Below are 15632 nucleotides of genomic sequence, written 5' to 3' on the forward strand. Positions count from 1 at the left end.
CCAACTTCAGGTCTCCTTCAAGTTTCCTCTTTGCTCTCTCAAGGTCCATGCGCAGCTTCTTCTCTTGTTCCAGGGACCCTTCCAGCTAAACAGAATGAGATCATTAGTGCTCTGCCAGCCATGTTTATCTCCACAACAGTCCCATAATAGCCCTGTGCTTTTGTTCTTACATCGTCCACTTGCTGCTCCAGCTTGGTTTTAGCTTTGGTCAGCGTATTGACTTTGTCTTCCTCTACCTGCAGGTCATCCAGTGTCTGCTGATGGGCCTCTTGGAGGGCTTTCTTCTCCTTTGTCAGCTTGGCAATGTTCTCATCCAGGACTGCCATCTCCTCTGTGAGATTTTTCACCTATGAATTGGAGGAAACATTAAAACATGGTATAAAACTTGCCTGCTGTTGCAGTGGTAGTTGCATTTTGCAGTGTTTTGCAATGAGGTTTATTTCATCTTTTGCAGTTTAGATGAGACCATGCATAATTTTTCTGGAGCCAACATGTTCTGGTGTAGTAGACACTACTCTGAGAGTAGCTTCACACACTATGTGACTTCTCTTGTGTGCACCTTGTTTTCAGTGGCATGCTTTTCCTTCTCAACTTTCGCCAGTGTTAACTCCAGGTCATCTATATCTTTCTTCAGCTCTGAACATTCATCCTCCAGTTTCCTCTTCTTGGCTGTCAGTTCAGCATTAATTTCCTCCTCATCCTCAGCCCGTTCTGTCACCTCCTTAATTTTGGCTTCCAGCTGGATTTTGGTTTTGATGAGCTGATCACACCTTTCCTCAGCATCAGCCAGGCTATCTGCTTCCTATGGGGAGACACAGCTTTTTGTGAGTTATAATGTTTTGAAGTTCTGTTTTGTTGTCTTTTTCTCTCACAGACACAGTATTCAATTGCTTCTGTTTTGTTTTGTTTTGTTTTAATATAATATTTGGGGAATTAGGCTTTTCCATTTGTGAAAATAATGAACTAGAGAAGTTGGCGGGTTTTTTGGAATGAAGAAACTGACTCCCGATTGATAGCTGAATGTCAAATATCTGGCAATCTAGGCATTATGGTGTATTTGTGATTAGGAAAAATGGGTCCTTCTCATGGTTGCTTTTACAATATTGCATAAGAGCACTGCTTTGAAGGCTGAACTGATGGAAATTCTTCCTATCCAGTTCAGACAGATCTGTCTGCTACTTTTTACAATTGATTGGTTCTACAAGTCTCTGTCCTTAGGACAGAAGCGCCATCAAGTCTGATTTGGCATTGCCAGGTTACTTCACTGGCTGGTAGGGGGCACCTCTGCCACTGTCCATTTAATCAACAGTCCAGTGACTCTGAGTGTGTGATAACTTTTCCTATTGTAAATTAGTTATCTTCCTACAAGTCTCTGTGTGGAGGAAGAAAGCAGTCTGCCTCTGTAACACTTTTTCCAAGGGACAAATAAGCAGTGATATTCACCGCCTGCACTTGGAGCTGCAGATCATTTTTCTCCTGCAATAAGACAACCATTTTCTCCTCCAGCTCCTTCCTCTTTGCCTCAGACTTTGCAAGCTCTTCCTTGGTCTTCTCAAACTCTTCCTTCATGGTGGCCATCTCCTTCTCAGACTCTGCGCTCTTCAGCAGGGGTTTGATTTTGAAGAACAGCTTCATCCAGGGCCAGTGCTTGACATTCATGAATGAACGAACGTTGTACTGGATGCAGAAGATGGACTCCCTAAAATACAGTTCATGTAGTTATTACATATCTTGAGTGTGAAAATTTTAAACTCAATTAACCAAGCACCATGAGAATAAATTAAATATGCATAATATGTACCTCCTTTCCACCATTCTGCGGTATTCCACTCTCATCAGAAAGCCCCTGCACCTGGCCTGTGTGCGAGTGATTATTTCAGCCAGCTTATCGTCTCTCATCTCCTCCAGGAGTCCCAGCAGTCCAGCTTTGAAGAACACCTTGAAAATAAAATGTTGCAGCAGATAACTATCAGGTAAGCCATAACAGAGACACAACAGGCTTTCAGCTTTCAGAAGGAGACATTAATGATAATGACTAGCCTCACCTTGGCTTTCTTCCCACATAATTTTTCCATTGTGCCTAGGAGCTTCTTGATAGCTCAGCCATAGTCCTTCAGTCACTGCCTGAACCATTTTGTTACAATTTTGGTTTCCCACTCAGCCACTGCCTCAACCATGCCTCTGCCTGTCTCTGGACCACAGTGAACTCTTCTTCCTGACTTAATGTTAAAGCTGTTTCGTTGATCAGGAAATTACTGAGTAGTGCCTGATCCCTGGTATCCTACCTAGACCTGGCCACAATCAATCTTTAAAACAAGAGTTTTTGGCTTCACCTCACACCTTTCTTGTTGTCACAAACCTACTAGATGATTTGGACTCCTAGTTGAACCTGTCCTTGGTTGGTCTTCTTCACTTGCCTTGCCAAAGTACTGTGCGCTTGGATCTTTTTTTGGCTGAGGCACCTGAGCTGCCAGCTGTGTTATTGCACTGCACTGCACTCTCTGACCCTCAGGAAGCAACCAGCTCTTATTGCTCTCTCTTTGAACACAAGACTTGTTCATACCTTGGTGTGACCAAATCTGTACTGGGTGTGGTCCACATCAATGGATCCAAGGAGCTTCTCAGAAGCCTTCTTGCTATCCATAAATTGTCCCTCTGGGATAGCACTCGCATTAAGCACTCTGTATCTGTAGAAGAAAACAAAATATGAAGAAATACCAGTTATTGAAACCTCCAATACAATTGAACCCCATAGTCTTCTCAGACTGTCTCTTTGAATTAGTCTAATGCTGGAAGCCAATTCAACCTTTGAGAATGGGATACGGAGAATATTTTTACTGTTAGTTCAGAGTCCAAAGTAACCCTAATCCTCGGCAATGTCATATCATCATGATCTGACAGAGAAACATTTACATATTACTGCTCAATACCAGTGTAACGTGTATGTTTCAAGTGCATTTCAATATCCAGGCTATTCACTTTGGTTTGAATGGACAGCAAGTGGTACCACTCTTACCTCTGTTTGAAGTCAGCATATAGGACTCTGCTAGGGAATCCTTTCCTGCAAATTCTGATGCCTTCTAGCACACCATTGCATCGCAGCTGGTGCAGCACCAGCTCATGTTCCATGGCACCTAACAAACACCACAATTAGTGATTTCCCCACTGTTTGACACTCAACATAAGAGCTTCTGCAGTTCAAATTTTACCCACTGTATCTCCTTACCAGGTGTTTTTGTTTCATTTGGGATGATGCAGCGTACAAAATGGGGATGAGTGCTTCTCAGGTTAGCCATCAACTTGTTTAAATTCTCCTGTGGATGTATGAGATTAATTATTATTAATTGTTATCCACTTAATAGTGGATTTAACAAACTGAATGTTTCAGGATAGAGACTTATCTTTCCTATAATATATTACAGAGCTCCTAGAGGGAAACTCGGAAACTGCAGACACCTGGCTTTGTCAGGCTAAGCCTGACTACAATTTGATTTGGTAGTAGATTTCACAGAATAGAAACATAGAATGGTTTTGTATTGGAAGAGACCTTAAAGACTGCCTAGTTCTAACCTCCTGCTGTGGGCAAGGACATCTCTCACAAGAACAGGTTTCCCAAATTTCCATGCATTCTGATCTTGAACATTCCAGGGCTGGGCATCAACATCTTATCTTGGTAACCAGTTCCAATGCCTCACCACACCCATAATAAAGAATTTCTTCCTTCTTTTAGTTTAAAACCATTACCTCTTGTCTACAACATGCCTGTGTATAAAGTCTCTCTCCATGTGATTTATAAACATTCAGTATTAAAAAGTTGTAATAAAGTCTCCCTGAGCCTTCTCTTCTTGAAGCTAGGCTCAACAGACCTAGCTCTCTTGGCCTTTCCAGAACAGTTGTTTCATGCCACTGAGCCTTTTTGTGGCCCTCCTCTGGATCAATTCTAACAGTTCCATGACCTTCTCATGTTGGAGTCCCCAGACCTGGATGCAGCACTGCAGAAGGTTTCTCACCGTGGTGGAGTAGAGAGGGACAATCATCTTCCTCAGCCTGCTGGCCACATCTCTTTTGATGTAGTCCATGCTATGACTGGCTTTCTGGGTTGAAAATGGGATCTCCTGGATCATGCCCAGTTTTTCATCCACCTCCATCAAATCCTCCTCTGCAGTGCTGCTCTCAATCCACTCATCACCCGACCTGTATTCATGCTTGAGATTATCTTCACACAGGCACAGGACCTTGTACTTGGTGTCACTGAATTTCATGAGGTTCTCTTGGCACGACATATCACACCTGTCCAGGTCCCTTTGGATGGTATACCTTCTTTCTACTGTGTCAGTTATACCAATCAGTTTGATGTTATCTGCAGGCTTGTTAAGAGTGCACTCAATCCCATTAACTGTTATTAGTAAAGATATTAAATAGTGCCAGTCCTGATCCAGATCCCTTAAGAACACCTCTCAGAGCTAAATAAGTTGTTTTTTTTTTTAATTAGGAAGTGAAGCTCAAATAAATGAACTGTGCTAGCAGTAGATCAATATCCCTAAATATCTCAACTTCAGCAAAATTGAAAACATTACTTAAAACTGATCACAAAATGCATTGACTTGAGAACAATTTAAAATTCAATATCTCCATCAAAATTTAAACATTTTCATAGAATCTTACAATCTTAAGATTTTGTTTTTAGTGCTAGATCTGTTATCTTTTATTCTATGCTATCAGTATTGAAAATTGTCAGTGATATTAAAACAGGTGTGGGAAAATTCTCTGATGCCTGCACAGAAGCTGAGGAAGTTTGGCCTATTCACTCAGATATAGATAGATAATCTTGAGTGAGATCACAAGAAACGTGCAGGACAACCAGGGGATCAGCCCCAGCCAGCATGGGTTTATGAAAGGCAGGTACTGCTTGACCAACCTGATCTCCTTCCATGACCAGCTGTCTAGTCTGATGGATGAGGGAAGGGCTGTTGATGTGGTCTGCCTAGACTTCAGCAAAGCCTTTGACACTGTCTCCCACAGTATTCTTCTGCAGAAGCTGGCAGCCCGCGGTCTGGACAGATGCATTCTTTTCTGGGTAAAGAAATGGCTGGAAGGCTAGGCCAGAGAGTGGTGGTGAATGGAGTTAAATCCAGCTGGTGACTGACCATGAAAGGTGTCCCCCAGGCATCAGTGCTGGGGCTTGTCCTTTTTAATATCTTTACTGATGACCTCAGCAAGGAGATTGAGTGCATCCTCAGTGAGTTTGCAGATGACACCAAGGCAGGAGGAAGTATCAATCTGCCTGGGGGTAGGAAGGCCCTAGAGAGGGATCTTGGGCAGGCTGGATTGCTAGGTTGAGGCCAATAGGATGAAGTTCAACAAGACCAAGTGCCGGGTCCTGCACACTGGCCACAACAACCCAGGCAACGATACAAGCTTGGGACAGAGTGACTGGCAGACTGTGTAGAGGAAGAAGACCTGGGGGTATTGGTCAATGTTCGGCTGAACGTGAGCCAGCAGCAAGCCCAGGTGGCCAAGAAGGCCAATGGCATCTTGACTTGTATCAGAAACGGTGTAGCCAGCAGGAGCAGGAAGTGATCTTCCCCCGGTGAGGCTGCAGCTTGAATACTGTTTTCAGTTTTGGACCCCTCACTACTAGGAAGAAATTGTGGCCCTGGAGTGCATCCAGAGAAGGGCAGTGAAGCTGTGAGGGATCTGGAGCACAAGTCTTATGGGGAGCAGCTGAAGGAACTGGGATTGTTTAGTCTGGAGAAGAGGAGGCTCGGGGGAGATATTATTGCTCTCTGCAGCTATCAGAAGGGAGGCTGTGGTGAGATGAGGGTCAACCTCTTCTCCTGTGTAACTAATGAGAGGACAAGATGGAATGGCCTCAAGTTGTACTCAGGGGAGGTTCAAGTTGGACATCAGGTAAAATTTCTTCTCTGAAACAGTGGTCAGGCACTGGAATGGGCTGCCCAGGGAGGTGGTGGAGTCAGTGTCCTGTAAGTGTCCAAGAAACTTTTAGATGGTGTACTAAAGGACACGGTTTAGTGGGGAAATATTGGTGGATGATTGGGATGGATGATCTTGGATGTCTTTTCCAACTTTGGTGATTCTATGATTCTATGATTATTTATTCTCAATCTAAGTAGGTGAACTTTACCCTTTTGCAATTTCTATTGAATCCAGAAAAGATAAGAGCAAAACTGAAGGAGACAGTTGCAATAAATCAGCCAAGGATGCAATATCAATAGCTAATTAGAGAAAAAGGAATAAGGCAGTTGCCTAGATTGTTTCAGGAGGCTGAACCATATCATTCTGTCTCCTGCAATAAGAAGACCAGATACACAATGAGGTACAGCTTTCATGGCATTTCTAAGGCCTTTTTCTGATTCTGCAAGGATGATAAGATTAACGTCCAAAACTGAAACACACACTTCAGATCCAGAATGAGTTTGCTATCCTTCCATGAAAAAGGTAAGTTTGGTACTTACGCGGAAGAGAGCGGAGACTGTCTGGAAAGAAGAACCCTTCTTCTTGCCGCCCTTTTTGCCCCCACCCTCTGAAAATCGAAAAAAATTAAAAGATCAGAAATCTTTAGCATTGCCTTTAAGATTCTGCTTCAAACTGTATGCACATATGGAAAAATGGATTGTGGAAAACTTACCAGCTTCTCCACCATAGGTGGCAAACAGTAAGGCCAGTGTCTTCACAGATGACTTCTGGTACAGCCCAATGACAGTTTCGTTCAGGGGGTCCTTGTTCTTCTCAAGCCAGCCAGAGATGTTGTAGTCCACTGTGCCAGCATAGTGTATTAAGGAGAAGTGGGCCTCAGCCTTGCCTTTGGCAGGCTTGGGCTTCTGGAAGTTGTTGGACTTGCCCAGATGCTGGTCATAGAGCTTGTTCTTGAAAGAGGTGTCAGTTGCCTTGGGGAACATGCACTCCTCTTCCAGGATGGAGAAGATGCCCATGGGCTGGAAGATAGCACAAGAAGTAACAGAGAAAGATCACCTTAATGTGAAGCATGTGCTATGAGATTCAGAGGTACCTGTGTATTGCTGGTAGCATCTCTGCCTGAATAAGAGGCTAAGTTTGTCAAGAATTCTCTTGTCTTTCCTTACCTTTCAGCAGTCTTTTCTCTAAACCGGTAAGAATGTCTCACCACTTCAGGTTAAAATTGGCAGTAAAACCAGGAGAAGTGGCAGACAAATAAAACTGGGAGAATAGCTACAAGATGCAGATTGTCTTGGAAAATTGGGGCATGCCATATTTATTTCCTAAACAACGTCTGTTGAGTTTTGATTTTGCATCTTCAGAAGAAAATGTAAACTGACTCTAGTTATGTTTTAAAGAATTCTGTTGGTGGGAGTCTAGACTACCTTTTCCATGCTTGAAGACACAGTGATGCGAGGTTGGTGACACAGATTTGCATTTAGCTGTACTAATTCCTCAGCACTGCACTAAAGTATTAACTCCAGTACAAAATGTCTTGTTTCACTGAAACTGGTGGTCCGGCTGCAATTTCTTTCCTAGCTGAATCTGACTGAGAAACATCACAAAATTCCAGAATACATCATACACTTGATGTAAAAAGTACCTTTTCAATGAGCTCAATGCAGGCAGCCAGGTCCATTCCAAAGTCAATGAATTCCCATTCAATGCCTTCCTTCTTGTACTCCTCCTGTTCCAGCACGAACATGTGATGGTTGAAGAACTGTTGCAATTTCTCATTGGTGAAGTTGATGCACAGCTGCTCAAAGCTGTTGAACTGTTTAAAGCAAAGAGAAGTGCACAGGTTCTCAAAGATGCAACAATGATCACAGGGTTGTGTTAGTATACTTCTGATTCTGTTTGAAATTCCCCAACTGAACCACCAAACCTAGCAATACAGTAATAACATCTAATTCCTTAAAAGGATTCCTACTGTAGAAAAAATGTACTGTCCTTGCTGGGCTTTATTAGGACTACTTTTGAAATCTATCTACAAGTAAAATTTATTTTTTACTGTGCTATTCAAAGATAGATGTTTCAGGAACCTCAGTTGCTGCACCATGGAGATGTGTCAGCTCTCTGACTTCTGGGAAAATGGAGGCTTCTTCAGTATCCTACACCAGAACTTCTCTGCCCTCAAATCAAGAATCTAGAGTTTTCTTTGTTTTGACACAGAAGTCCTAGTATCACCATTGCATTCACAACACAGGAAATATGCTGTATGTTTTCCCACAGCATTTCCCTTTTGTTGGCTCTTCCAAGACTGTTCACATCCCTGGTCCACATCTGTGTGAGCTCTAACCATAGATCCGTCTCTGACTGTGAGATCTAAGATCTTTTCCCAGTCAATGGTGTCTAAATTTGCCTGTCAAAACAGTGTTTTTTTCTACCTGTTGACAATATTAGAGTCAAAGTGTATGCACATAAAGTAATTTAAGCATTCTACTGTGATAGAGAAGAGAGATGGTTATCTCAAAAACAGCAGATTAGGAGCATACACTTCAGAATCTTCTTAAAAAGAAATGTGTTTCTGAGTTCTCAAGATCTCTTTCGGCCCCTCTCATAACTATGATGCCAAGCTTTTGTTTCTTACATCAAAGATCTCAAAGCCAGCAATGTCCAGGACACCAATGAAGTACTGCCTGGGCTGCTTGGTGTCCAGCTGCTGGTTGATGCGAATAACCATCCACAAGAACATCTTCTCATAGACAGCCTTTGCCAGAGCACCAACTGAATTGTGCACCTAGAACAGAGATTAAAGAACTGGGGTTACCTTCTATTGCAGAAGAAGAATATTCACATTATTCTTCAGATCATATAGTTTCATACTTAAGATTATACCTGTGACACAGTTTGACCTTTGGTCACGAATTCATTCCCAACCTTCACTCGAGGATAACACAGGGCTTTGAGCAATTCAGCTGAGTTCAGGCCCATGAGGTAGGCAGCCTTATCAGCCACTAGAAAGGGAGAAAGTAAGAAAGAGGGGAGCATTCGACATTGGCCAATGGCTAGAATTTGGTTTGTGTGAGCAAATCTGCTCTTCATTTTTCAGAAATGGGAAGTTTTTGGTCTGCTCTGACTGGCTCAACCTGGAGAAGAGAAGACTGGGAGGGGATTTTATCAGTGCTTATAAATATCTACTGAGTGGGAGTCAAGCAGTGATGTCCAGCAACATAGCAAGAAGCCACAGACAAAACTGGAAGTTCCATATTTACATGAAAAAAAAAAAATTACTTTGAGGGTTACAGAGCACTGGAACAGGCTGCCCAGAGAGGTGGTGGAGTCTCCTCTGGAGATATTCAAAACCTGCCTGGAAGCTTTCTTGTGTAAGCTAACATAGGGAACATACTTTAGCATAGGGTTAGACTAGATGATCTCCAGAGGTCCCTTCCAACCTTTATAATTCTGTGATAAGTTATGGGAAGGAGTGAAGATTATGGAAGCTAATGCTCGCCTGTTTTAAAAGCAAGAACAGGCATTGTATGAATAGGGAAAGCTTGAATCTGGAAGCTCCCAGAACCACTCCTAAGCCCTCTGATATCATATTAGGCATGATTGCAGCCCACTCTTGTTCTGTGGAAACAGACTTTGTGCAAAGCAAGAAATGCAGGTCAGATTTTGGAAAAACAACAACAGCAACAACAACAACAACAACAAACAGTTATAGTGCTTGAAGGTTTTTCTGACAGACACCCTTTGTTAAAGTTCCCATTTTCAGGCAGTGTGTTTTTGAGAAGCATCCACTGGATAAAAGAATGGCATTTCTTGTGATCAGGGATACAGTTAAACAGACAATGAACAAAGAAGCTTTCCAGCATTTTTACTCGCTGAATTGGGTGATACCTTCTGTGCCATCTGGCTCTGCCTGCTCCTCTCGCTGTTTCTGCTTGAACTTCAAGTTCCCATAGTGCATGACAGCCCCTGTCAGCTTGTAGATGGCAGTCTTTTCATCAGCAGTGAAGCCCAGGATGTCAATGGCGCTCTGCAGTGGAAATAGTCAAGTAAAATATGTCTTTAGTTAGCCACCCTGCAAGGCATAGAATGTAGGTATCTTTGTGCTGTGTTACTCACATCTGTAGCCATAAGCTCTTCTTGGTCATCAATGCTGGGAACAGAAATCTCACCTTGACTCACATAATGGTAATCATATGGGTTGGTGGTAATAAGGAGCATGTCTGAAAGCAAGAATAGCAAAGACACAGGCTTACATTTTCAGAACAGCAGAAGAGGAAACAGTTGCTTGGTGATCATCTCCAAAAAGATGTAATGATCCTTCCTACCTATTAGCTCTGGCTTCTTGTTGGACATGATCTGATAAAAGATGTGGTAGCTTCTCTCTGCCGGGAGCTGGAAAGTGACCCTGGACTTCTCCAGCAGATCTGTCAAGGAAGGGAGAGTTAGGTACAAGACAGGACACGGAGGTGGGAATTTGGGAAGGAATGGAGCAGGCCAGGAGCATCTCTTACAAGTTTCAATGTCAGCAGAAGCCAGTTTTCCTGTGGCCCCAAAGTGGATTCTGATGAATTTACCCTGTTGAGGGGAAAAAAAAACAATTTCAGCCTGGATGCATTTCACTGCCCCTGTATAAAACAGGGAGAATAAAGGACTGAAATACCATTTCTGTGGGGAAAGGCACAGAAATGACAGAGAAATGTCAGACGCATCTTTTCAATGTCTAGAAATGCCTCAAGGGAGGGTGCAAGCAGGTCAGAGTCAGGCTCTTTCCAGTCTTGCCTACTGATAGGGCAAAACACAGTAGGAGAAAAAAACAAACACACTTGGAACGCAAAAGGTTCCATCTTTACTCTGCTGATGGCTGAGCACTGGCACAGATTGCACAGAGTCTGTGGAATCTCCTTCCTTAGAGATCTTCAAAAGCTGCCAGGACGTGCTGCAGGACAGCCTGCTCTGGGTATGCTCTCTTGAGTAGGGAGTTGGAGCAGATCACCTCCAAACATACCTTCCCACCTCAACCATGCTGTGATTCTGTGAAAGTTTTTGTCCTAAGCTGCAACTTACAAAGCGTGAGGAGTTGTCATTCCTCACAGTCTTGGCATTTCCAAAGGCCTCCAGCAGCGGGTTGGCGCTGATGATTTGATCCTCAAGTGTTCCCTACAGGATGGTAATTATTCATTAATATTGTTTAGTTGCAAGGGCAATTATAGATCAAGTGTTCTATCTATTTTACCTAACTTACCTGCATTTTGCCAGACTGCTCCTCCTTCTTCTTATCTCCGCTGGCTGCAATTGTTGCAAAATACTGGATGACACGTTTTGTGTTCACAGTCTTCCCTGCACCGGATTCTCCGCTGTCAAACCAAACAGAGAAGCAGAGAGCGTGAGGTCAGGGAGAAGGTACACACAGGGCACAGGGCAGCCCCGCAGGGACCCGAGCAGGGAGCGTACTTACGTGATCAGGATCGACTGATTCTCGCGGTCTGTGAAAGAGGCAGAAATAAAAAAGCTGTTGGTGGTGGTCTTGAATAAGATGGAACTCATAGTGTGAGATAAATAGAAGCAGTATTTTTGGAGAGAATTACATACAGGCAGCTTCTGTGAGGAAAATACTTGCTGTTGATAAATGTTAGGTTTCTACACTGTTTTTTCCCCCTGAGCTATTCATTTAAAATCCCACTTGGGGCAGTGAAACTGGATATCTCTTCTTAAGATATCCAGATTGATTCTTAATCAATCTAAATATGACATGAAGATTGCTGGAAGAATTTATGTAATTTTACATTTTGGAAAGTCTGGAGAATTATGTTCCTCAGAGATGTCATTATTATTGACACTGGAATGAAATGCTCATATGAAGCAACTCCCTGTAGAATCCACAGTGATTAATCATATATTTCTGGAGTGTTTTTTGAATGTTTAAGGAAGTAGAACTAAAGGCTAATACATCAGGGAGTCTTCAAATAGTGGAAGAATCTGTGATCAGTTTCTTTCAACTTCCCTTTAGCAAAATATCATTATAGAAGTCTGATTAATTAGCTTCCCTCTCTATATAACAAGAGGTTATAGACAATAAATGTATGCATTGAAAGAATTCTGACTGCCTCGTACTAAACTTTTATTTCATTATTCTGTCCTCAGTAACTCTGGTTTCTAAAATTGTAGAGACTTAATCAAAGTTAGAAATGTTTAAACAGCCTTTTTTCCTTTTTTTTGTTTGTTTGTTTGTTTGTTTGTTTGTTTTGTTCTTAATGGTGAATTCAAGGGCATTAATTATTTCCAAAGTGGAGAAGAAAGTTCCTATATTGTTTTGGTTGTCTTTTGTTTCAGATTTTTTTCTGTTCATTCTTTGTTTATTTCTGCCTTTGCAACTCTGTTTTTAAAGGCACTGACTAAGACAAGGAAGAATGAATAAAGCATATATGAAAGAAAATGCTGAATTACTTGTCCTTCATGAACTTGCTCTAATGCTAAAAAGTGAAAGTAGAAAAGGAGAAGAAACATATAAATTATCTTTGTATTTTTCTTCAGTATTCAAGTAGTTTATTTAACAGACAACATTATTATGTTTAGCTATTTTTCTGTATACTTATGAAACTACTGTGGATGCAGGAACATCAAAGATTTTATTTTCTTCAGAAAAACTGCAGTTTCATTGCAAGGATACTAGTCCATTCTGGTCAAGAAACTTTCTAGTCTGAGAAGAAACAAATCCAACAAAGGTATTAGCCAATAACTAATTTGACATTAATATCTCTATTGTTTTTTCTGGATAGTGCAATTTTGTGATATCCTGACTCCTGTTCTTTCTCAGCAAGTTGTACATATCAGAGTAACACCTGAAATCAGACCATTTTCTTTTTTCAATCTGTGTTTAATCTATGTCCTGACTATGAAGATAAAATACCAAGAACTTAAGCTACAATATATTTTTAAGTGATAAATTTAAATCATCTGAACTCTATTGATATTTTATGTCATGTTTCAAGCAAATGAGATCCAAATAATGAATAGGGCTGTGATGCTCACCAATGCAGAGGAGACTGTTAAAGATACCAAGACTGGAGGCAGTCTGGGCTGCAGTGCTCATGCCCTGGTTGAGTTTGTGATCTTGAGGAACATGGGCCTGGCAAAGAGTGGAGTCAGGATCCTAAACTTCAGGAGAGCAGACTTCAGGCTGTTTAAGGAATTGAGATCTCATGGGAAGAAGTCCTTGAAGACAAAGGAGTGGAACAAAGCTGGCTACTCTTTAAGGACACCTTTCTGAGAGCACTCCATCCCTCAGAATAAGAAAGCAGAGAACCAGCATGACTGAGCAAGTATCTGGTGGTCAAACTGGGGGAAAAGAAGGGCAAGTATCGACAGTGGAAGCAAGGGCATGTCACCTGGGAAGAATACAGAGATGCTGTCTGGACTTGCAGAGATGGGACCAGAAAAGCCAAGGCACAGATGGAACTGAACTTGGCAAGGGATGTTAACAACGAGCAGGGATTCCACAGGCACATCTACAGAACAGACAGGTCAGAAAGATCCTCTGCTAAATGAAAAAGGAGAACTGATAGCAACAGATATGGAGAAGGCTGAGGTACTCAATGAGTTCTTAGCCTGAGGCTGGCTGCCTTCACTGGCAGCCAGGATTCTCACATCCCTGAACCTCACATCCCTGAACCTGAGCCTCCAGGTGGGGAACTGCCCCCCACTGTAAGGGCAGAGCAAGTCCCAGACCAACTCATGAGACTGAATTTGGACAAGTCCCTGGGGCTGGATGTCATGCAAGCCAGGGTCCTAAAGGAGCTGGCTGATGTGGTTGCTGAGCTGTTCTCCATCATATTTGAAAAGTCGTGGCTGTCAGGCAAAGTTCCTGGGGACTGGAGAAAAGGAAACATCACTGCCATTTCTGAGAAAAGGAGGAAGGATGACGTGGGGAACTACAGGCTGGTGAGCCTCACCTCTGTGCCCAGGAAGATCATGGAACAGCTCTCCTGGAAGATGTGTGAAGGCACATGAGGAACGAGCAGGTGATCTGACATAACCAGCACAGCTTCACCAAGGGAAGATCATGCCTGACCAATCTGATGCCATTTTATGATAGAGTGACAGCACTGGAGGATGAAGGGAAGGCATCTGATGTCATCCACCTGAACTTCTGCAAGGCCTTTAACATGGTCCCCTATATTCTTATCTCTAAATTGGAGAGAGAGGGATTTGAAAGATGGACTATTCAGTGGATAAGGAATCGGTTGGAAGGTCACAGCCAAAGGCTTGTGGTCAATGGCTATTTATGTCCAGATGGAGGCCGATAAAGAATGGCATCCCCCAGGGGTCCATCTTCAGTCTGGTACTCTTGAACACTGTGGGTGCATCTCAAGATGTGAACCTTCAGGAAATTTGTTGATGACACTAAGTTAAGTGGAGTGATTGATTCAGCAGAAGGAAGTGATGCCATCTAGAGGGACCCTGATAAACTCTAAATCTGGGCCCGTGTGGAACTAATGAGATTCAACTAAGCAAAATGCAAGGTTCTGCACTCAGGTGAGATAATCCCAGATATGTAGACAAACTGGGAGAATAATTCCTTGGAAGTAGCCTTGCTGAGAAGGACTTAAGGTTCTGGTTGATCAAAAACTTAACATGAGCCAGCAGTGTGCACCTGCAGACTGGAAGGCCAATGATATCCTGGGTACCATCAGAAGAGGGGCAGCCAGCAGGGCAAGGGAGGGGACTCTATTTGACCTCCTCTATTCTGCCCTTGTGAGGACCCATCTGAAGTACTGTGTCTAAGGCCCCCAAAACAGGAGACATAGAGCTTTCAGAGAGGGTCCAAAGGAGGGCCACAAAGATGATCCAAAGGCTGAAGCACCTCTCCTATGAAGGCAGGCTGAAGGAACTGGGCTTGTTCAGTCTGGAAAAGAGAAGGCTACAGGGAGACCTTGTTGCAGCATTCCAATATTTCAAAAGAGTTTAGAAACATGAGGGGAATCAACTTTTTACACAGGTAGATAGTGATAGGATGAGGAGGAATGCTTTTAAAATAAAGGAAGGAAGATTTAGAATAGATGTCCGGGAGAAGTCTTTTACTGAGAGTGGTGAGGTGCTGGAACACGTAGCCCAGATAGGCTGTGGATGCCTCGTCCCTGAAGATGTTCAAGGCCAGGTTGGATGGGGCTCTTGGCAATCTAATCTAGTACATGATCTAGCATTTGGCAATCTTGCCTGAGACAAGGGGGTTGAAACTTGATCCTTGAGGTCCATTCCAACCCACACCATTCTATCATTCAATGATTTGTTTCATTTGACCCAATATGTCTTATTAATTACTGTTACTGTAACCTTTTTCAGTGCCCATTTTTGCATGTTATTAATAAGACTTCTATAAATAGTTACAACAGAACTGTGTTTCATGCAACATATTAGCAAATATTAAAATAACAGTTCATTAAAAGATCATGGTGAGGTTTAGATTTCTATGCAGACTGATATATATATATTTTTTTTTCTAAAAAAGCAAATATTAACTTTCTATAAAGATAATGCAATTTTCTCACCAGTCAGCATGAACTGATAGGCGTTGTCAGAGATGGAGAAGATGTGTGGAGGGGCCTCCTGGCGCTTTTGCCTCGGTAGGCCAACACCACCTCCGGGTTGTACACCGGCAGCCACTTGTAGGGGTTGACAGTGACACAGAAGAGGCCCGAGTAGGT

The 15632-nt window shown here is 42.6% G+C and overlaps 1 protein-coding gene across 1 annotated transcript in view; it reads right to left on the reverse strand.

Moving 5' to 3' along the window:
• LOC104913726 (myosin-7-like) overlaps positions 1-15626 on the reverse strand; it is a 448286-nt gene extending 432660 nt beyond the window's left edge. The window contains exons 1-8 of the mRNA XM_019621592.2: positions 15477-15626; positions 11387-11414; positions 11174-11285; positions 10996-11088; positions 10443-10506; positions 10257-10355; positions 10048-10151; positions 9820-9958 (exon numbers count right to left, since the gene is read on the reverse strand). Coding sequence (XP_019477137.1) covers positions 9820-9958; positions 10048-10151; positions 10257-10355; positions 10443-10506; positions 10996-11088; positions 11174-11285; positions 11387-11414; positions 15477-15486 — 649 coding nt within the window. The 5' untranslated portion in view covers positions 15487-15626. The remainder of the gene's footprint in view (positions 1-9819; positions 9959-10047; positions 10152-10256; positions 10356-10442; positions 10507-10995; positions 11089-11173; positions 11286-11386; positions 11415-15476) is intronic.
• Positions 15627-15632: the final 6 nt, after the last annotated feature.

The sequence above is a fragment of the Meleagris gallopavo genome, chromosome 20 (assembly GCF_000146605.3).
Source record: "Meleagris gallopavo isolate NT-WF06-2002-E0010 breed Aviagen turkey brand Nicholas breeding stock chromosome 20, Turkey_5.1, whole genome shotgun sequence".
NCBI classification, from domain to species: Eukaryota; Metazoa; Chordata; class Aves; order Galliformes; family Phasianidae; genus Meleagris; species Meleagris gallopavo.